Below are 21894 nucleotides of genomic sequence, written 5' to 3' on the forward strand. Positions count from 1 at the left end.
CAGATATGAACCAAGAAAGGAAATCTCCTTGTGAGGGAACAGCATCCTGTAACATGGCTTGTTGCAGATTCTTTAAGGCAGACATGGCTTCAGCAATATGAGTTTCATTAGCATCAGAAATATAAGTACAACAAGATGTTCCTATCATTACACACACACCACCCTGACTAGCTGTAAGTATGTCTAACACCATCCTGTTTTGGAGAACCATCAGTCGCATTTCACTAAGTTGTTGATTCTGTCCTCTCTCAATGTCCATGGTAATATTTACCAGGGTCTTCATTCTGTAATCCAAAGTTTCAATCATCAGCATAGATTTTGCTACTCCAACCCATGGAAAAATTGACAGTCCCCATTTCCCAGCAGTACTCCAATGTTTGTGTTCTTTGGGAACATTTGAACCCCAGATAGGATCATGTGGCTGGAAAACAATTTCTGAATTTCTCCGCCGTCGCAGGTGATGAGAGTGTACTGCTGCAGTAGATACAATGATGGTATGATCAGAGACAAACACAGGAGCACAAGTACCTGACCAGTTCATGGGTAGCGACGCATAGATATTACTTCCTCCACACAGAAACCAACCACCCTCAGTGGGATAATTTCCTCGAGGTGTCCACATGGGACATGGAATAAGAGTCCCATCAGCACTTGGACAAACGGAGCTAGGAAATAAATCAGTGATATTTTGCTGGCATCCAGGTACATGGCCTACCCGAACAGTCCAGTTTCCTGGTGGAGAATGGATACAGACCGGATGTTTTGTCCCTGACATCGTGACAGCTTTCATCCGTGATGGGTATCCAGTAACATTACTGTAGGTGAAGATGGGCGTCACGCCAGTGCACACTCTTTTCATCAGGATGTCACCATCTGAAGTGTTGACTGGAGTCGCTGGCATGAAACGTAAAGCACAAGAGGCAAAACAGACAGCTTGGGACCTGTTCATGGGACTGACATACAGAGTAGGTTTTCTGGTAGACTTTGGCATCACCGAGCAGACGTAGCAGTTGGTCATATTCCGTTCTTTGGCCAACATCTCCACATAAGTCTGCCATATGTTGTCATGGTGATGGTCTGGAAGGTGTCCTAGCCAGATCTTCATAGCAGTGGTATGGACAAATCTTCTCCCCAGATGGATTAGTGAGGTTGGACTGAAAAAACAGGACACGCACACAGCAGCCACAGCACAAAAGAGGCCCCATCTCCATGAGGACCCCATCTTTGCTCAGTTACAGAGATGTTAGAGTTTACCTAGGACTCTATGGAACAGGGATGTGATGAGTTCTTCTGCTGACGTTGAGACGTGTGACCCTATATAGCCACACCCCTTTAAGACTTTTCACCTTCCCATGTGAAGAACCCATTTTTTACAGTGTTTTCGTCCCGTTCTTTATGACACCTAGGGTGGACGCTACAGAACGGGGGATTGGAAGTGGGGTGGTGGTTAAATTCTTGTCGTGGTAATCCTCGCTTCGACTCAACTCAATAAATGATTTGAGTGGAGGATTCTTGCTACACATCCCCAACAAGGCCCACCACTTGCTTTCCCACTGTGTTTTTAAAGGTTTCACAGGTTTCTTTCCCTTCGTGTGTGTTTAATACTTTCCCTTATTTATTTTACATCAAACGGGGGACTGAAAACCACCCGGATACCACATTATTTACTTACTTGGCTGATTCCTGCTCTGTCTCGGGTCTGAGTCCCGTCAATCCGCCGTTGGCTGAAAGAGGTTGACCTAAGACACTGGCCCAGCGGGGAATTTACCCCCCGGGACTTTCAGGTTAAAGAACCTGACTGCCGGCAGTTTTCAGCGCGTCTGTCCTCCGTCTGTCAGCGGCGGGTATGTTGGGAATCCCGGACGAGCCCCCAAAAATGATAGGTTTATTTTGTCACAACCTGCAAAGAACCAGCCAGAGACAGAGATTAGGTTTCTTTTGATTTCTTTTCTGCAGAATAGGAGAATTGAGAACAGACGCGACGAATCGCTGTCAAACACTGTCCGGACTCAATTCTACCAGTTCTTTCTTTGCATTTCTCTTTATTGTATAGAAAAAGGAGGTTGGGCTTCTCTTCACACAGTCACACAGAGAATTGACCAACCGTCTTTACATTCTGGAACCTCTCATGGACATGCCCTTATAAGGGCATGTGGCTGACCACAACTAATCAGTTACATATGGAACTAATAACACATGAATGTTTAACGTTTTTAGCTTCTAAGCAAACATCCTAAACAAAGTTAATAACATACTACAAAAGAAAGAGAAGTTAAGTAAATATAAAAAGAAGAATAATATGAGAGTAATAATATAAAAGAATAATATGAAAAGAATAATATGAAAACATAACTTGTAAAATAAACTCATGAGTAAATGAACAGGAGGATAACTTTCCTAACATCCAGGCTTCAGGAGAACATCTTGTCTTGCAAGTGAATGAAATTAAAGATAAATATTGTTTGGAACTGATTTGCTGCCAGAAAATTGTGAAAACAACCAGATTCCATATACCCTTTGTTGTAATCGTTTGGTTGCACACGGACTGCAATGATTCAGCAATGGAGATGGGAGTCACAATAACAGCAAACACACGAAAAAGGCAAAACACAACCATAAGAGCGTATTCTTATCTCAGATGACTGCTGTCTCGTGGCAGACAGCCACTTTTGTTTTGCCATCCCTCATTGTAAGGCATCTTTGAAAGCCACCAGGACCTGTTACACAGTGTTCATTCTGTTTCATCACACACAAAAGCTTTGACTGGCATTATTTGAGATGGTTGGCTTCAGATGCAATGAGAGTAATTATTCGAGCCGAGGCGGGAACAAAGAGAGCAGCAACAGAAAGTAAGTAATATTTTGGTCAGTGGTACAATATTATAACAAATTACTAATAAAAGGCTGTATGCCATCAGTACACCCTTTCTACATGAGCCACTGCTGTTTTTAGCTTTGATATTATTTTATTAGTCTTACTCCTACACACAGCCCCATTAGATTGTTTATTTGTGAAATAACAACCAAATATTGCTTGTGAAGAAGTCCTCCACCTCTGGTGTTTATGAGGATAAATTCAGACTAAAAGCAAAATTAGGCTTCGAAAATGAATAAACCTAAAGTGTTATCAAAACAATCTGGTGAAGTATCAGCAAGGCAAAAGAACATTGTCACTGCTAAAATATTGGTGGCGAGAGAGAAACGGTGAAAGATCACTTTGTCTGTCCTACTGGGAGAAAAGAGTTGTTTTAGCAGCAGCAGCACCAATGACTGTCACTGCTAATTTTACTTTAAATTATTTCTCACCAGTGATATTTTCCAATGAACAGATCTGTTAAACAAGTTTGAATTTTGAATCTCAGATTCTGCAACAAGACAAACTTCTTTTACGGCTTTTTACACATTTTTACGTGGTTGCCAAGAAATTTGTGTGGGTCTACAAATATGGTTTCTATAAGGTTATATTAACTGAATGACGTGATAAACACCCTTTTGGTCCTTCTCTTGTTATTAACTAATTCTCTACAAACCCAAATGTTAGCTGTATCACAGAAAAGCTTTCCTTCCTGACCCATACAGTTTTACCTGGACAACTCTGTGGCCTCTTGCACTTAAAGTGGAAATAAAAATGAAGTTAAGTGGAGAATGTGACCTTAAGGTCCTCCAGAACTGAAGCCCTTGCTTCCCTCACTTCCAGACTTTGTGGAGCGTCTTTCGGCCATTTTTATGTTTACCGCTGCCCTCTTTTGTCCCCTGTGCACAGCTTTCCAGATGAAAGGTCTCTCCACGCAGTCTTCGCTCTACGTCTGCGTGAGACCTGGAGGTATTGATTAGGCGATAATTAAATTGTCCACTTGATATGGATTCAGCTTGATATGGATTAATAATTGCCCACTAATGCCCTCTTGACATTTTATTGCATCAACTTGAGACTGTTTGCCGGAGAGCTCTGATAATTATGATGTATAGTATTCCTCATCTTGTCCCTAATGAGACCAATCAAACTCAGCTTGGCTTTTGCATAAGAATTAAAAAATGAAAAAGGGAAAGATGGATTTTCTCCCCGGTCCTATAAGTGAGTGCTCTGGGGCTCAGAGCAGGTGTACTTTCTCAGTTTTCAGAGACATTTTTTTGCCTTTTAAGGCTCTTTTCTTGATTTATAATTATTGCATTGTTTGACTAAATTGTTGTATCCTGCAACACCAGATCATGTAAAGAGGATGTCTCTGGATAAACAAGAGCACCGCTAAGAGTACTATAAATACCACGATGAGAGGGTGGCATGGGCATTGTGCCACATCACTGCTTCGACTTCCTCAACGCCATCTGTGAGTGTTCCTCCTCTGGCATTCTCACGATGGCCTTTTGTGCATTTTTCTATCCCTTTTTTTGTGGCCATTTGCTGGGTTTAATTAGGTTATTTACTTAAGCCTCACCTTTTGGTGTTTCATTATGCTGGGCATAGGAGATAGAGCTTCATACAGGGCAGGGGCAGATAAAAAGTTGGGACAAAAAAGATGATAAATGTCGCGAGCGGGGACAGGAATGCAATCTGGCCGCCATGATGCAGAGATGCTCTAATAGCTTCCCAGCAAGGAAAGGAGAAGGCGCTGTTGAGATGGCAATGTGATAAATGGCGCTGGGATGGCTGTAAGGACTCGAGGCAAGACAAAGAAAAAGAAGCAAGTCATGGAGGGAGAGAAAAAAACAAAACAAAGATGACCCAAAATGAAATCTAATTAATCTGGACTTGGTTCTTCCTCCTGACAAATTCAGTGGAGAAAGAATCGGAGGAATGGAAATAGTTTTTTTTTTTAGGGAGCCACCAGTCCTTCCTACGGTTCTATACTTTTTCCTTCTATACACTTGAAAAAGGCAAAGGGACGTATGGATTCTGACAGCGTTCCTGCACCTGCAGGATGATTAATGGCGCCAGACTCGCCTAACATGCTGCAGTGTAAAAACACCGGCTCCAAAAAAAACCAAATGCTTCGGGGGAAACTTTGTCTTCCATAACATAAATGTGGGTTTAGGACGTTCTTTAGCAGATAAGTGATAATCATTTTGGAGCATTTGTTGTTGGCTAAAAATAATCCACCATGTTTTTTTGTGTTTTTTTTCTGTATACGGAAGCCTTAAGCAGGCTTTGTCATGAATGATCATTAATAATTAATCTAAGGAGACAAAGCCTGCTCAATATAATATATTGCGTGAGTTCTCATCACAATATCAATCTGTGTAATATTGCAAAGGACTGCCTGGAGACAATATTTGATGGTGTTATTGTAGCTGCCAGCTTTCTCATAATCCAGGATGTTCAGTGATGGACAGAATAGGACTCTTTAACAGGATAAAACAAGGAAACCTGTGATAAAGAGCCAACATACCTCTGTAGAAAATGCTTACAACTTAAGTGACTTCTCGTAACTTTAAAATCCCTCATTCATTCTGAACATTGCTAACTTTGAGTCTTCTATCAGTTGCGAGTTCCACACCAAAAAGTGTTGTGGAGTGTCACCTCGCTTTTTATGTCCTCCTTCAAGAGAAAGAAGATCGGCTGTCAGCCAATCCCTCTCACCAGCTGATTTCGCTGAACCTAAAGAGTGAGATCGTGGAAAGGCTCCGCAGTTTTAAAACTTCAACTTTTTAAATTGATATTTTTTGAAAACCAGTAACTGGCCCTCATCAACTCCAAAATTAAACTTTATTAAATTACTCAGAATTTGATGCAGTTTCATTGCAATAAAACTAATCTTTGCTTTTGTAAGGTGATGACAAAGTGGAGAGCCCAAAAAGCTGAGCAGTGGAAAAAGAGGGATGGAGGGATGAATTGTGATAAAACTGCATTAGCGCCAACATCGCAGACGTAGGGTGAAGTGATGTAAAGACTTCTTAAAGTCGGTACTGAGGCTGACTACCTCTTCATCCATTTGATTCCACTCATGTTGAAAATTTAGCTACTCTGTTGACTTTTGAGCTTAAGTGCTCTGGATTTGCTGGAATATTCATGATGTTAACGATCAAAGGGAATCAATGCGCAGCCTTACGGTTTGTCGTTTAAACTATGCAAGGAAAAGAATAAAATCATTGCTTGTTCAGGATCAAAGTATCTTGTGGCATTTGCTTGGTCTCACTCACAGTTTAACAGCTCATTGTTAAAAGGCAGCACTCACAACTTTGTTATTGGAATAATTAAGCTAAGTGTGATAAATGAGTTCTGGATCAATACGGCTGAGATAAGAGGCAAACCTAAAAATAAATTCACAGTCTGTACAGTATTCCTATTCACACGCAGATGTCCTTACACTTAATATACACGTAAAAACATCACAATCACTTCCCTAGTGGAAAAAAGCCCAGTGCTCCTGGCAAGCATCTGTTCTTACGACTGGTGCCTTTTTTTTTATTCTTTAACTCTCTCATCTGTGGCTCTGTTTGGCGTTGGGTAAAAAGGAGTTGGAAAAGGAGTGCAGCCAACTCTATCAGTCCAAAGACCACATCTCCGGTCCTAAATGATCTTGCGTCCAGGCATGAGTCAGTTTGGGGCTTGAAGGTATACCACAGTTTTGAAAGAAAAAAAAAAAATCAAGGACATCAAACATAAAATTTGGTGTAAAATAACATTCTTTTGTAGAAGTCTTTTTAATTAGATACAGGTTCCAGAGGTCCACCACCTATTCGCGGTTCGGTATTCACAAATTTTTCTGTGGAATGTAACTCTAGATTATTATTGGAAAAATTCTCCTATTCATGATTTTTTTTTTCCAAAGAAAAAAAAACTTTCAAAAGAAACTGCCGCTTGGGAAGCTAAAATACCCTGGCTCAACGCTGCTTTACATGCTATTGGCTGGATTGCAAAATCGCCAATCCAGGAATGCTTTTAAGTTTCCTTGCTGCCGATTATTTCTGTTTCCAAGTGCAGAAATAAGAAAAACTGTAGTTATTGGCTTTTGCAGTGGTGCTACACCGGTTTTCATTGTGCCTTTATTTTTGCAGAATAAAACATACTTTGTTTGAACAATTAAAATAGGTTGTTATACGTGATGGGGTGTTAAGCTGTACACAGAGCTGACTGACAGCGCTCACATTTAAGTTCCATCCCTAAACCCAAAGCTAACGGTTGGAAAACACTGACATGAAATACAACCTAAGAAACCAATTTCACTGTACAGTAGACCTCTGTATTTACGAAAGCTAGAAACCACAGGCGCCCGCAACCAGCTGAAATCTGCAAATACTTAGAAAGAAATCGTCTAAAACGTTCCCTTTGATACACTAAACAAATGTACTGGATATTTTTATGGTCCTACACAGTGATTGGAAATAACATTTTGACCACCTGCAAAATGGTGTTTTGATCACCTTCCCACTAACAGGAAAAAAAATAAAACACCTCAAATTTGCATGGGCTCCACTGAACCCCTGAAAGTTTTCTGTGTTGTCTGGATTCAACATGTTGGATTCAGATCTTTCAGTCCTTGAAGTTGTGAGGGTGGACAGATTGGACTTGACTGTATTTTTTGATTTGATGATTAAAGTGAAAAAATAAAAATACCACTTTATGTAAACATTTACTCTACTCGGCATTTTGATGAAATCTTTTATTCTGATGTTGGTTGCATTTTTATGTCCTGTGTGGCAGCCTGACCCCCTTAAAAGCCGTATCCACACACTTGCACCGTGTTATTATCTTTAGAGCTTCGCCATGAAGAAGAACCACAAAAATATCAATGTGCGACTGGCAAAAACAAACCCGCTAAAGTGTTGCTAATAAAAAGTACAAAAAGCAATGCAAATAATCTTTACACTCTCTAAATAGACATTTAAAGAGCATTTTGTTATATATAATACCAGTTAAGACATTGTGATTATAAGGATCTGTTCAGAAGGTGTCTTTATGCGTAGTTGTCTTTTCAAGAAGGCCAGTGACAGTTTTATATGCAAATGATTTTTTGAGATCATAGTTAGTGAAAACCTTTAAAATACGACTTTGCTCTCCTTGTTTTTATACGGCTGCATAAAATTAGCAGCCTGTAAAAGGTCACTGTGGTCCTTGAGTGACGACTTGTGGCACCGCCGCTGCATATTCTCTGTCATGGTTCTGGGTTCTGGGTGTGAAGCTTGCTTTGATTACAGATGGGTGGAGGGAGGAGGTCTTTGCTGTGTTATATCCCCTTATGATTTCAGCAAGAAAAAAAAAAAAACCTTTGAAAGTTAAAACGAGCTGAAAGAAAATGAGGGCGGAGGGGAGGAACACATTAAAAGGCTATTTTCCTTTTCCATAAAAAATGTTGGTTTTGTTCTGGCCTGCTTGGCTGAACCCGGGAACATTTGCAGGATAGCTGAGCCGCTGAAAGAAAGCCAGTTCCCATCGATGCAGCCTTCCTCCAGCCCCAGCCATTTTTGCCTGGGAAAAACAACACAGCTCCGGGAATGTGTCACTTCTCACGGCTTGACAACTGGCATCCATAAGAAAATGGCTTGGCACCGCTTATCCATAAAATTGGACTCTGTTTAAATATACAATGTTAAATCCGTGGAATGATTTGCCTCATAATCCATCTCTGCTCCTACAGAGGCAACATATGAAGCAAGCTTTTCCAGCTCCGTGGCTGAGGGCGAAGACAATTACATGAAGTTTATGCTGTAAGGAAATGGGACGGGCTTGTGCGTATTATAGTGTAATTCTCTGTTGGTTGGAGTCGAGATGAATACGCTGCTTATTTGATTTTCCATTCCTCTCCCTTCCCCCTCACCCCTCCGTAGCTTTTGATTTCTGCTACACGTAGTGGAAAACCAGAATCTTTCAAGATTCTCATCTCCTCACGGTGATATCGGGCGCATCGTGTATATGTTAAAGGCATCAAAATCACACACAGTCAAGCTTTTGTTATTATTTTTGTAGTAGTTCATCCACATTATTACTTCAGAAGTAATCTGACATGGTCAAAAAAAGTGTTTATCACTTGTGTCATTTTTCCTCTCCTCTTCTTTTCAAGCCTGTGCAGGCCGGACGTGATAACTGTTGGCCGATTTGCCGTCGTGCTGCTATTTAATGAATCGTTCCATTGCCCGGTGGATAACAGAATGAACAAATGGCTTTCTGTGTTAGTGGCTGCCACTGCCTATCCTATCAGATAATTAACTTTTTGCAAATAGACTGCGCTGACTACCAAACAGAAGGAAGCCCCGCGCAATTAGAATAACTTATCTGTCTTCTTTCCTTTTTGTTTCCGTTATTTATTTATTTTGTTTTGGAGGGAAGCAAACAAGACAGGCAGACGAAGCTAATATTTCTTATCCATATTTCTTGTATGAGAAATTTGCACCACATTTGTGTGTTTTGCAAACAAAGAGCAGATGCGTCATATGCAGAGGCTAGAGTCCTCAACACAGTTGTTCCCTGTTTGATTCCCGGACCTTCTTTCTGTCAAACTACTGTTGAACAAAACCCCATTAAAAAAACAGAAGTCTTCTTTTTTCTATAGGAGAAATATAGGAGCAATCTTTCGTCCAGCTGACTGGCAGTGTGCAGCAACAGATGGGAGTGGAAAAGCAGTGCCTCTCAATATTTTTTAACACAGACGTCAAACCATATAAGAACAAAATTGTATAAAACTTTTAAAACTATGACTGCTTAGAAAAAGCTGTGTTATGCTACTTTGGTCCACACAGCCGGAGACAGCTCCAGGTACTCTGGTTCTACAAATATTTATTAAAATTTTAATGAAACCACAGAATCTCAGCAGCTCGGAAACTTTTTAAAGCTCAGACACCGAGAAAGGGATGTAAACTACAACCTGAAAATAATCCACAAGTTGTGATTAGTTGGCTTTTCTAACTGTACAAATATTTAATTATTTTATTTGTATCTTGTGGAACACATTAACATTCATCATTATTACTATTAGTTTTTTTCATATTTATTTCTCAGCCTTCATCAGTGGATTATTCTTACTAATTGCAGTATTATCACAATGTAACTCTCCCCCCCCCCCCCCCCGCCTTCACTTACTCTGATTTTTATTGCTGCCATAATTGTTAAGACATGAAACAGAATTTGATATTTCTCGCTGTAGTAGAGAGCACCATATGTGTGCGTTTGTAAACAGAAGATGAATGAGTAGGGAAGGGAAGTGAGGCCTTATTGTAAGCGGAGGCTCTGGATTATTTCGCCGCTGCGTTTGACAACCTCCTCCTGGATATTAGGAGTATCTGACAGGAGTGGGACAGGGGGTTTTTGGGGGCTCGGGGAGTGCCTAGTGTTTCTCATCCATCCTCCAGCTTGTTCTCCATATTTAATTATTTATTTTTTTCCCTCTCTTTCGGATGGTCTCACACCGACGGTGGCGCGATTCAATATTTATAGGTTTCCTTCTGTTTGGTTTTTGCTGCGGGTTGGATGGCGGAGGGATGGGGGCGGCGCTTTCGTGTGTCTGATTTCCATGATTTCCAGCCTCTTTAAAAGTGTTGGTGTGTTTTGTTCGGGGTTCGGTGGGGGGACTGCTGTGAACAAAGCCATCTGTTTGAGTGGGCTGTTTTATTAAGTGACAAACTGGATCCCTCTACCTTGCTAATGCGTCCCGAGGGAGACGGTGGCGGAGGCTGCCATCATTTGTGTGTTCTGAGAGCGGCTGGATGGAGAGAAACAGGAGAACGTTTTCTTTCCTGGCAAACGACGTGAGACACCACAGAAGAGACATCACAGCCAGTGCAGCTGTGATCACAAAACTGATACGCTGTGGCTTTTATGAATCTGCAATGATAGTTTAATGGGGAACCTTTCAGCTTCCATCTCGTGACAAACGGATATCATAAATAACTTTCTATAACTTATTTATCAGAACCTTACACAACTGGCCCTAATTTATTAATCCATCCGTACGTCCATCCATCCTGAATGTTCCAACACTCCTGAGAGTCTGCGTGCATCCGTATGTGCATCCGTAGATTGTGGAAGCTTTTTTTTTTTTCCGCCGTTTCCCCAACCCCCAAACTCCCTCTGTCTCGTCAGTGAATCTGTTAGTGCCTCAGATGTGGGACAGGAACATCAAGCATTCTTTTTGAATCCGCTGCTGTTGTCTGTTGCAAAAAAGAAGTGTCCTTTCTCTCTCGCAGAGTTATAGCCGGCAGCTCCGACGTTCTCCACAGAGGGGCCGCTGAGCATGAGTAATACACACTGACTGGGGTTAAGAAAGTCCCAATCTGACTTCTGCCGGAGAGTCGTTGGGCTGAAAAGTCCACGAGAAGAATTCACCAGCCAGTTTGTGCAGCATAAGATCACAAGGCTTGATGTGGCCTATAGCTGTCGTTTAGGACGTGGTGTGAGTTATGTGTGTTTTTCCTTTTGGAGCTGGAGAAAGAATGAAACATCTGGAAATTTCGTTTTATAGTTCCGTTACTATGCTTAATATTAATTATCATCATAATTTCTTTTAATGGATTATGAGAGATTTTCTTTGCAAATAAGCACAATTTTATGGTATTTGACAAAACAAAAAATGTTTAAACGTGATTGCATTGCTTTTCTACAAAACCAAAAAGGTACCTTTTTTATCCTACTTATTCTAATCTACTGTTATCAATTTCATGCTATCAGTTGAACCAAGGAGTTGAGTGAAAGTGTGAAGAGCATTTCAAATTTGAAATGCCTGACGGTTTACCTTGTTGAACCATAACGATGAGCAGAGACGATGTAGATGCTGTTCTGCTGCAACATCTTAATCTGCGTCAAGTTGTCTGAACTTTTTGGATGTGGGACATAGTTCTGCTCATCTTTTTTTTTTTTCTTTTACACTTTTGCATCAGAATATTGAGTAAATTATATCTAACTCCAAAAATTATGGCATGATCTGTTATCTAATAACTGTGGGACGGGATATGCAATGGATCACCAGTATTCATGAGGGTTAGCGATAACAACCACACGCAAATAGTTAAAATTTGTGATTGCTTGAGACCCTACATGCCTATTTTAACAGTTCATACACCAATTATACCACATTATGCATTAATACACACACCAGAAACCATCTTGGTACAAACCCAGAACCTATTTTCGCTCTTAGGGGTAGGAATGAAAATGAATGGCGCTTCTGTATTGGCTGCTTTGCAAACACTGGCCAAGTAGCATTTTAGATGTTTCATATAGATATTGGCATATAGATATTTCTATGTACTACAGAATATTTTAGAAAAAAAATTTCACATACAAGTATTTTCCGCCAATAAGTAGGAGTCACTTTTCACAGACAAATCTGTGATTGCCAGTCCACTTGAATTCACTACAAACAACATTGTTTGCAAAGATTATATTAAAATCCAAAAACTTTGTAAGTCACATATGAGTTTATTGAGATGCACACCTGCTTGGTGCAAGTCAGTTTGCAAAACTTGTTAGACAATTAAAAGATTGCTTTCTTTATACCACACAATTCAAATACGATTTTAGCTTTAATATAATTTAAAATCTTGCAAACAAACATTTTCCCATAGTAACCACTCATATAGGTAATTGTTACTTACCGAAGGGATTCTACTGCGAAGGCTTTGAGACTGTTTCAAGTATTTTCAAGTAATTAGTTGTACACAATGGATCAAATTTTGCTTGGAGAGCAGATTTAGGTGCTTGGAGAAGGAAGTCTGCAATATGGGAGAAGGTGGCTTGTATTATATGAACTTCATTATGTGTGACAGGCAGCACAATATTGATGGAAGAGCAGGTCCCTATCATTGCCATGCATTAAAACCTCCGCCGTGAATTAATGTACTATTCCTGATCCAGTAATTAACAATCATTCAGGGGCCGTATCCCTTTTCAACTAGTCACTAATTGCAATAAGAATTTCAGATTCCATTTAAGGCAAGATTACCGATGAGCATGCATTGCAAATCAGCCAACAGTTCTAATTAAGTCCCGATTCGTTCTCATTCTCTCTGCCTCGGCCCTTTGTGAGTGCGTACAATGTGGAGTTTGTTTCCTCAGCATTACAAAAGGGAAATTTTATCAGAATGCTGCAGAGAGAGAAGTGCGCGGCACCCCAGGAAAAATAATTTCTGCTTCTTGTTTTTGCCATAGATTAGCATGTTTTGTTTACCTTCATTACTTTTTTTTCCATGTTGCTTATCTCTACTTTTTGCTTGAGGTTTGTTCGGGTTTCTGGGTGTGCCATGGATCATAGGGAATTTACTTGCACAGGTTAAGCGTTTAAATGTGATTGAAACAATTATATGTTTTAATGATTCAAACTAAAAAATTGGAAGCTGAAATTATTTTAAGCATTTATTTTCTGTTTAATTTTATGATAAAAGCTTACAAGTGACGAAAAGTAAATTTTAATGTTTTGACTTGACAGTGGGTTTTAAAATTAAAAGGAAGTCACCTGTCAAGAGTTCTGCAAGAATAGTAGTAGGAGCAGAAAAGTTGAGTGGAAGGAAAAATGTTTGGCTTCCTATCTGTTAATATTGACAATTATGGCTTTTGAAATTTCTGATTTATATATTTTAAAATATTACATCAGACAAATAAAGATTTTTCCTACAGAAATTAAGACATACTGTAAAAAGTACAACCATGTACTATTCAGTACTTTGTCAGGACTTCTTTGCATGAACAAGTTGCTTTAAAAAGCCTTTAGCTACTCTGTGTTGTTCAGTCTTCTTTTTCTCATCTTCCTTTTGGCAGTTCTTGAACTTTCTGTTAATTTGATTGGATATAGAACAGCCATTTACTTTAGAAGTGACCTTTAGTGTGTAACGGTACTTGTCGAATGTTTGCTGGGGGTTGTATCTGTTGCATGTGCATCTCTTTTTTTTCATCACTCCACTAAACTTTCAATTAAGATACTTGCAGACAAGAAAATTAAAATTTTCTGAGATACTTCGGGTTTGTACTTTTTCTAATGATATAAATTAACGAGAGTAAATGAAAAACATGTATTCAATGAATCTGATACGAGTCCAAATTTTTTGCTTTGAACTACTTACATAAATCACCTTTTTAATTCTGATTTATTGAGACACAGCTGCAGTTCCGATTTCACAAAAGCTTCCTGAAATAGGCTTCTGAAGGTATTTATCCTAAAGAATGTTATATAGACAGAAATCCAAAGTATTTGCTCCACTACATGTGTCACTTTCAACCCCTCAGTCTAATTTGCCTCGCTCGCTCGCTTGTGCCAATTCATCAATATCGCAGCGCTGATATATTTGGGCTTTAAGATGTCAGATGGGGTTAATGGCATCTCTAAATGCTCCTTTCTTCCTGCCTTGTATCCAAAACCGAAGCTGGGGGATTTGCAGACTGCCACCCAGTGTGTTGGGATTAATTACCCCCGTCCTCCTCTTCCTCAACAACCCCACCTCACCCTACAAGTTAAAGATTCAGAAAGGAAATGGCCCCTTTCATGCAAATTAAATTGAATATGTCAGTCAGTGTAATTATGAAAGCAGAGCTGTCTTAGGCTCGGGGTTCATGCCAAAAAAAAAAAAGAGGCGCAGAGAAAAAGTCAGTTTATTAATGTCCTCTGCAGTGTTTGATTCATGCTCTCTGTAATGGCTTGGCAGATCAAACGTCACTTCATTGTGGATTCCTGATGACTTAAAATGTTTTGGCCATTGTGCAGGAAAAGTCAGACTTGGAGCTTTGCGAGATCACTTAAATCTGATATTTGGCTATAGGTTATGGCGATGTCAAACACGGCAGTAATGAATGCGCATCTGCTCTGGCTGCTGGGTAAAACTGATCAATGGAAAAATGTGCAGAAGCTGTCGGTTCTCAGTTGCAAAGTTCACTGAAGTTCAGAAGAGTCTGACCTTACAGCAGGTACAAGAGAAAGCTTTCAGGAATCATCTGTAACCGTAACCTTCCGCCATAAATGATGAACACCAGGTTTATTTTAATCTAAGCTGGAGTCAGATTCATATCAAGAATCTTTATTGCCATCTGTAAATTCATCTTTAGGATGGTTGAACTTGTTGGCTCAGTACTTTTCTACTAATCAAGGTTTTATGACTTGCAGGTGTGACTTTATTTTGAAAATCTCTAAGTTTCGCCTTACAAAGGCTGCTCGTCAGTTCACACCTAGATCTTTTTTGTACTTTTCCCGTTCTGATCATTTTGTACCCAACTTTTTTGGGGGTATTATGAACACCAGCTGTCTGTTCCCGGACATTTTGTATCCACCTCTGGCATGTTTCATACCTGGTTTGTCAACAATCTATTTTATTTTAACTGTGGGGAAATGTGCTTATGTCATTCCTATAAATAATATCTATGTACAGAAAGTAATACCTACTGTAGTTGTTTTTGGTTTGAACAGGAATCATAATGTCTTTTGTCTTATATGAGGGTGAAATATATAGTTTTAGTCACAAAACACCAAGTGTTAGAGTTTTGACGTTATCTCAAGAGAAAAAAACCTACATTTTAAGTGAATTGTTGCAGAACGTCTAGTCAAAATTATATGAAGATTGGAAGGTGCTTGCTTTGCGATTTTCTTTTTAACCGGGGTGCAGAATAAAAAAATTCAGATCCAAATTTCTAGGCTTGTTAACTAAATCTACTTATGTGACAAAAAAATACTCTAACATTTACTCTATTAGTCTGGGTTTGTTCTCAATAAAATCCAAATGCAGGAATATAAATATACATGGCAGCCATTGCGCCTCATTACCTGCTTTTCTAATGAATGAATCATCCAACTCCCAGGCTAAAAGTCTTCTTTGGCTCAATATAATCTTTTTCTAAAACTTAATTCCCATTTTGAGTTTAAATAGGCCTTTTGGCTAACTTGCAGCTTCCAAATTTGGATATTTACACTCAAGATTTCCTAATTGTTCTAAACTTTTAAACTTAAATCTCCCCTTAGCCTTTCATGTTTCCTATCCAGACAGTGTGACTTTCTTTTAATCATTAAAAATGGATCTTTGAAATTTGATTGTTGTGTGACACAAAAGATACTTTCTCCAACATGCCGCTATAAAATGGTAAGTAGCAAAGCATGAATTGCTTCTCTCACCAATGACTATCAGGTCAACTAATAAAATATTTTGACTTTGCTTGTGTTATTTGATTAATTTAGCTGTGAGTTTAGTAAAAGTCAGCCAAAGGTTAGGGACATAAATGAGAAGAAACACAGAACTTCTTTATTTTTATGTTTATTTTTACTATTTCTGTCTATTAACCTAAACATTTTGTCTTTTGTAAATGTTTGTTACATTTTCATGTTGAATTATACAAATTTAGCATGAATGAGCGAGGAATCTAAACTGAAAAGCAGTCTCTGCCAGTTGAAGCCTGATCACTGCCTTTTTAGGTATTATTTCTGTTTCCATTAAGCCATCGTCAGCGAATCTCGAACCACTCCATGAAAAAAATAATTACTTGAAGTCATAAAACAGTCTGCTTTCCTTAACCCAGTCTCTCTGATGCCAAATTATAAAAATGACACTCATCAGAGGAACTGTGGGAATGCTCCGAAAAGCTCCCCACTCTTTTCGTGTGAACAAAGAATGATCAAGGTTATGTAATGACCTCCAGGGAGGGCAGTCGCAGACTCTCGTCACCAGCCTTTTAACTTGTGACAGGCTTTACGCTTCTCATTTGTTTGCCGGCAGCAGCTTAGCAGTGGATTAGCAGTTTCCCAGCCGCAGTATTAATTAATGCAGCTTATGGTTACCTCTCGGAGGAGATGTGCACGTGTGGCTTAGGTGAAAGGAGCATCTTTCAGTTTGGACTCATTGTGCGAAACAAAGCCCGCATGCTATTCTGAATGATAGTCTCTGTTAATGAAATTAATTTCTGTTCAGATTAGCAGGATTACAGTCAAACAGATGGGAGCCACAAATTTAGGAATGATGTCATCTTCTAAGACAGTCGCAGAAAAAGAGTCGGGGTTCTGTAGCTCAGTGTTTTTATGGTTTGCAAAATGTTCTTTTTCTTTTCTTTTCTTTTTTTATTCTTCTTCTTCACGGGCCATATCTTATTGCTCGCTGTCACGGTTCCAGTCGTGGCATTGTTGGAACAAAGACGAGGTTTCAATCAGCCTCCATCTACCTGAAGCCATACGAGGAGTCTCCCAAAATTGATGTTTGTCAGCAGCAGACCTAAAATGAGTGCATGATGGCGATATCAGCGGCCGTGTCTTTGAAAACACCATTACCTTCACGTCACGCCTCAATCATTCCCCATTGTGCGATGACATCAGCCCACCCAAACAACCCCATTCCCCTCACCTCCAGCGCTGATCTCCCGTACATGCTGTAGAAGTCTATTACAACCGGCGTATGGAGGCGCAGCGAGCCGTAATGCATGGCCCCGGAGCGAAAACAACCCCAATAGCATATCAATTACCCATCAGCACCTTCTTGGTCAGATGCCAGCGTGTACCACACTCCAGCTAAGTCAAATTAGCTGGAGTGAAAATGCAGATATACCTGTGCACAAACAGCATACTGTAACCTCTGCTTCTAATTTTTCCAGACAGAAAAAAATTTACAGGAATACTTTTGCCTCAGCATTTTTATTATTATTATTATTATTATTGGAAAGCCCGAGGGGTTGCTGATGTCTGCGAGTAGTAAAGGAAGTGGTATGCCGTGAGGAAATCAAGCGATTTCCCAGCCTCATTTGCCCAGTGGAAGGAAAGCCGCTTGCCTGTTTATCTGCTCGCCCTTTTGATTGCAGGCCGCACATCCTTATGTCACCTCTCCACGAATCCTGCAGGTTAATTTGTCCCTCAATCGCACCGCTGCCTGCGCTGCTTCTGGGCAATACAATCCGAAAGAGGTTTCGGGGGAAAATCAGTTTGTACACGGTCAGACAGGGAGTAGAACGGGCTCAATGACATGTCGTCACACATACAGATGAGGCGATTGAGACGGTCGGCATTACTGCAGCCGGTCGGCCCTCTAACAGCCCACTGAATTGATTGATAAAAGGGAAGCAGTTGTTTCACAGATGGAGCTGCACCGCCCACAAAAGCCAGAGCTCAGGCTTTGTGCAAGTTTGTTTGTTTTGCAATGTTCATAAGCAAGGTCATTCAGACAGAAAAATAAAGAATCAAAGGCAAAGAAAACAACATTAAATTTAAAATATTACTTAAATGAAAAATAGTAAAAATGGCATCACCTAAAAACACAAAAAAAGTATAAAACAATTGCTTAGAGATGATTAAAGAAAGACCTGATTACTGGCCTCAAACATGCATGGATGAGTCAAAACAACATGTATTTCTTTCTCTTGTCGTTTTCTAGAATTACCGAAAGACGCTAAGTAGCCCCAGACTGCCAATTAACACCTGAAGTCATCTGTTCAATTCAGTTTATTTATGTAGAGCCAACTAACAGTCAGTTCAGTTCAATCAAGTTAATTACATACTTTCTTGTCTGAGTTATTTATCTAGTTATCAAACAATGCAGTTAAGTTCAGTTTATTATTCTGTTTGGTAAAATTACTATTCAATTCCACTGACTTTTCCAGTCTGTCAATCAGTATGTTTTACATTTGCTTATAAAACTGTTACCTGTTGTAGTTATGCCAATAAAAATGTTGTAGATCCTTCACTACTAAGATGTATGTCATTTAAAACAAACTTTTAACCGGAGTGTGAAGCCTACAAATAAGGATTTGTAGCATCTCTGATGGGCAGTTGCATTTATTGGACTATAATAGAAGTCTGAGCTTTTTTATTAATATTTTTAATTTCTGTTAAAGAGCTGCAACTCCACTATTATGAAAATCCAAACCACACCAGATCAACACAAAGCAAACACGATTTCTATTGCACTTTTAGCTTTGATCAAGCTTTTCTTATTCACCACAGAGCTGTTAAATTGAACTTGGTGAATATTTCTAGCAACAGAAGGCTCACAGTGACAAACCATTTTGACACACATTCATTGTATTTCATGACCACAAAGCTCTGTCTCTGGTTCCACCTTGTGTTATTTTGATTTAAAGCTTAGTAATGACTGCAGCTGCTCAGGCCCTGCTTTTCTTTTTAAAAGCTGTAGCTAAGACTGGGGCATTATGAGAGAACAAAATGTTGACAGTGTAACATTGAGTAATCTTTCTTAATAAAACTGATAAAGGTGCAACCGCTTTACGGTCCTAAACAGAGAATTCAAGTCTAATCCATCAGCCAAGCAACATGTGATGGAAAAGCTTACCTCCTAAAACGCAATTGTTCTGCAATTTTGTAGGTAAAATAGTAAACGGGACTAATTCTTAATATCGTAAACTAAAATTTTTGTTGTTATCCCTTTTTCTTCACATCTAAATTTCTCTGCTTGTTTTAATAATTCATTTCTCTCTTTTATATTTTAAATGATTTAGTGGGAATGAAACTGAATACATCATTTAACAAGATTTCTTAAAAGCCACATATTTGTGGCTGAGGCTCCGTTGGTAGAGTGCACGCACCAAATGCAGAGGCTGTCGTCCTCGATGCGGTTGTCTTGGGTTCGATTCCCAGTCTCATGTCATTTGCAGCAACTTAATCTTTTGACTTAAGTGTGCAGATATTATGACTCTGTAAGAAAGTAGAATGTCTCTGTGTGCACTTAATAAACGTGATCACTAACATTTTGCAATTTCCTTTCCATTCTGTCTCCGTGTCTTTCCAGCACCGCCAAAGTTTTTAAGAATCCCCAATGACCAAACAGGCGTGCAGGGAGGCGTGGCGTCCTTCATCTGCCAGGCCACCGGAGATCCACAGCCGAAGATTGTGTGGAACAAGAAGGGGAAGAGAGTCAGCAACCAGAGATTTGAGGTATTAGGTCTATTGTTCTGATGTAAAATGCTCGACAAAATGGGAATGTTTCAGCACCGCTCTTTTGGCTCCGCTTGCAACACAATCCATTGCACCACATCCCATTTGCTTGCCCCCCCTCCCCTCGAATTGCCACTACGCATTAGCGGCCTCTAATAATCACGCTGACCCAGCTTTAAATATGCATGAGTTTTAACGAGAAAGATACAGTGATAAATTTGAATAAGTTGCAAACGGAAAGCAATTGGACAGATTAGGAAAAAAATCCTTGTGGTGTGACCCAGATCCTTACATTAGCATCACACCGCATTTTCCAGCTTCATGCAAAGTGAAAGGGGAAGCGGCACTTTCACTTGGAAAGATCCTTTTGCTTTGTGGCATCTTTATGCGAATGCGTATCCCACCCTCTTTATATTGGCTGAAGCTTTGATTTCTAGTCAGCATTAATCCACATTTGAGCTTAACACCATCACAAAATCATTGCAGAGCACTGATAAGATTTCTATTAATTTCTGTGTCAGTCCTCTGGATTTTTCTTTGCTCCGTAGCGGCCATATTTGTTAGCTCCCAAAGGCCTAATGGAGCTCAAACCTCTTTTTCGCGTCTCACGCCTACAGAAATCCAATCTTATCAGAGTTCATCGCGTTTGCATGGCACGTCCAGCTGAATGCTAACACGTTAGTTTCCATTCATCCACCCATTGCCCCGTGGGGGCTCGCTCTCTGCTACAATTCTGCACCCATTCAATCATGCACTGCCACCTCATCTTCTAACGAAAACCCATTTCCTTCTGGAAGCCCCACAACTTCCTTTCTAATTTGCTCTTTGGCCCAAACTCAGAAAGGAGGCTGTTTTTACCATCACCTGCTGACACCTGGAGTGCCAACACTGCTTTAGCTTGGCCAGTGAAATGTTGCAGAGTTTTGTTAACTAACACATGCCCAGATATACTGTGTACTTTTAAAATGTTTGTAGGCCTCGGTGTGTTTGTGTGTGGCGGGGTGTGCCTGTGTGTGGGAGAGAAAGTGGTCTCAGGCCTATTTTTTACTTGAATCTACCTCTATGCTTAAAAGAGATTGAGTTATGACACAGATCTTTCTAAAATCAGTGAGTATACAACACGTAGCATGCAACGATAGCTGAATAAGCTACAACAAACACCTGTTTGTGAAGCATTTTATGTGTCGTTCGTCCAGCAAAAGTTGGTCCTGTCTCTCGTACCACTACCTCACCTCATGGTGCAAAATGTCCGTAACCGAATACCAAGCCACCGTTTACTGTTTGTGCTTGTTTTCTGTCCCATTGACACGATCCAGTGTGATGCATTTACTCTTCAGGAGACTGAATGTTAGCTTTAAGAGTGGGACACATTCAGACTTAAAATTCACTCTGCAACAACATATCTGTACAAAATAAACATCCAGCCCCATTCTTAAAGTTAGTCAGCCACATCAGTTAATGCACTAGGTTTCATTTACTAAAAGTGAATATCTATCATATGTAAATATATATCTGGAGTGGGCATGGGCCGGTTACCTGTAACAATATATCAGTTTTGAAGGACTAAAACTGCTAAGATATTCCTTCACACAGTTGCTATATTATTACGTTTTCTTTTATTGAGATGGCAGAAAAAACCTTTCTGTAGTTCTTTAAAGGAGCACTTTGCTGCCCCTAACATACCTGACACTAATCTTTTAGCTAGCAACATTAGTTAGCTAATGTTTTGGAAATCTAAAAATAGACAAGTGATGAGGGTTTTTGCCAGGTGTTTTGGAGTAGTGCAGCACTCTCCTAATCCACTTGTTCATGCACACTGCCCGTCAGCTAGCTGAAAGAAGGCTAACAGATGTTTTGTTACTTAACAGAAGGATACATTTGACTTTTTAGATATACTTTTGAACACACATTTCAGTAAAAAGGAGAGGTTGGGACTCAACATTGTTTTCTTGAAAACAGCAAAATGCATTCTGTCAACTAAATACAATCATTAGTAATAGACAAGAAGACAAACCTAGCATTAAAATGACTAAAGATTTCTCAGGAAAAAAAATATGCCGCCATAATACATTTTACATGACTAGCTAGTGCCACACACTAGCTAGCTAATGATGCTATAAGTT

At 39.7% G+C, this 21894-nt stretch overlaps 1 protein-coding gene across 43 annotated transcripts in view; it reads left to right on the plus strand.

Annotated features, from left to right (window-relative positions):
• LOC116732739 (receptor-type tyrosine-protein phosphatase delta) overlaps positions 1–21894 on the plus strand; it is a 459528-nt gene that overhangs the window by 345148 nt on the left and 92486 nt on the right. For 22 of the 43 annotated variants that reach the window (XM_032583123.1, XM_032583122.1, XM_032583125.1 and 19 more), the window contains one exon: positions 19626–19774. In XM_032583123.1, the coding sequence (XP_032439014.1) occupies positions 19626–19774 (149 nt within the window). The remainder of the gene's footprint in view (positions 1–19625; positions 19775–21894) is intronic. The other 21 variants (XM_032583127.1, XM_032583129.1, XM_032583117.1 and 18 more) reach the window with 1 other exon arrangement.

This window comes from Xiphophorus hellerii, chromosome 14 (genome assembly GCF_003331165.1).
Source record: "Xiphophorus hellerii strain 12219 chromosome 14, Xiphophorus_hellerii-4.1, whole genome shotgun sequence".
NCBI classification, from domain to species: Eukaryota; Metazoa; Chordata; class Actinopteri; order Cyprinodontiformes; family Poeciliidae; genus Xiphophorus; species Xiphophorus hellerii.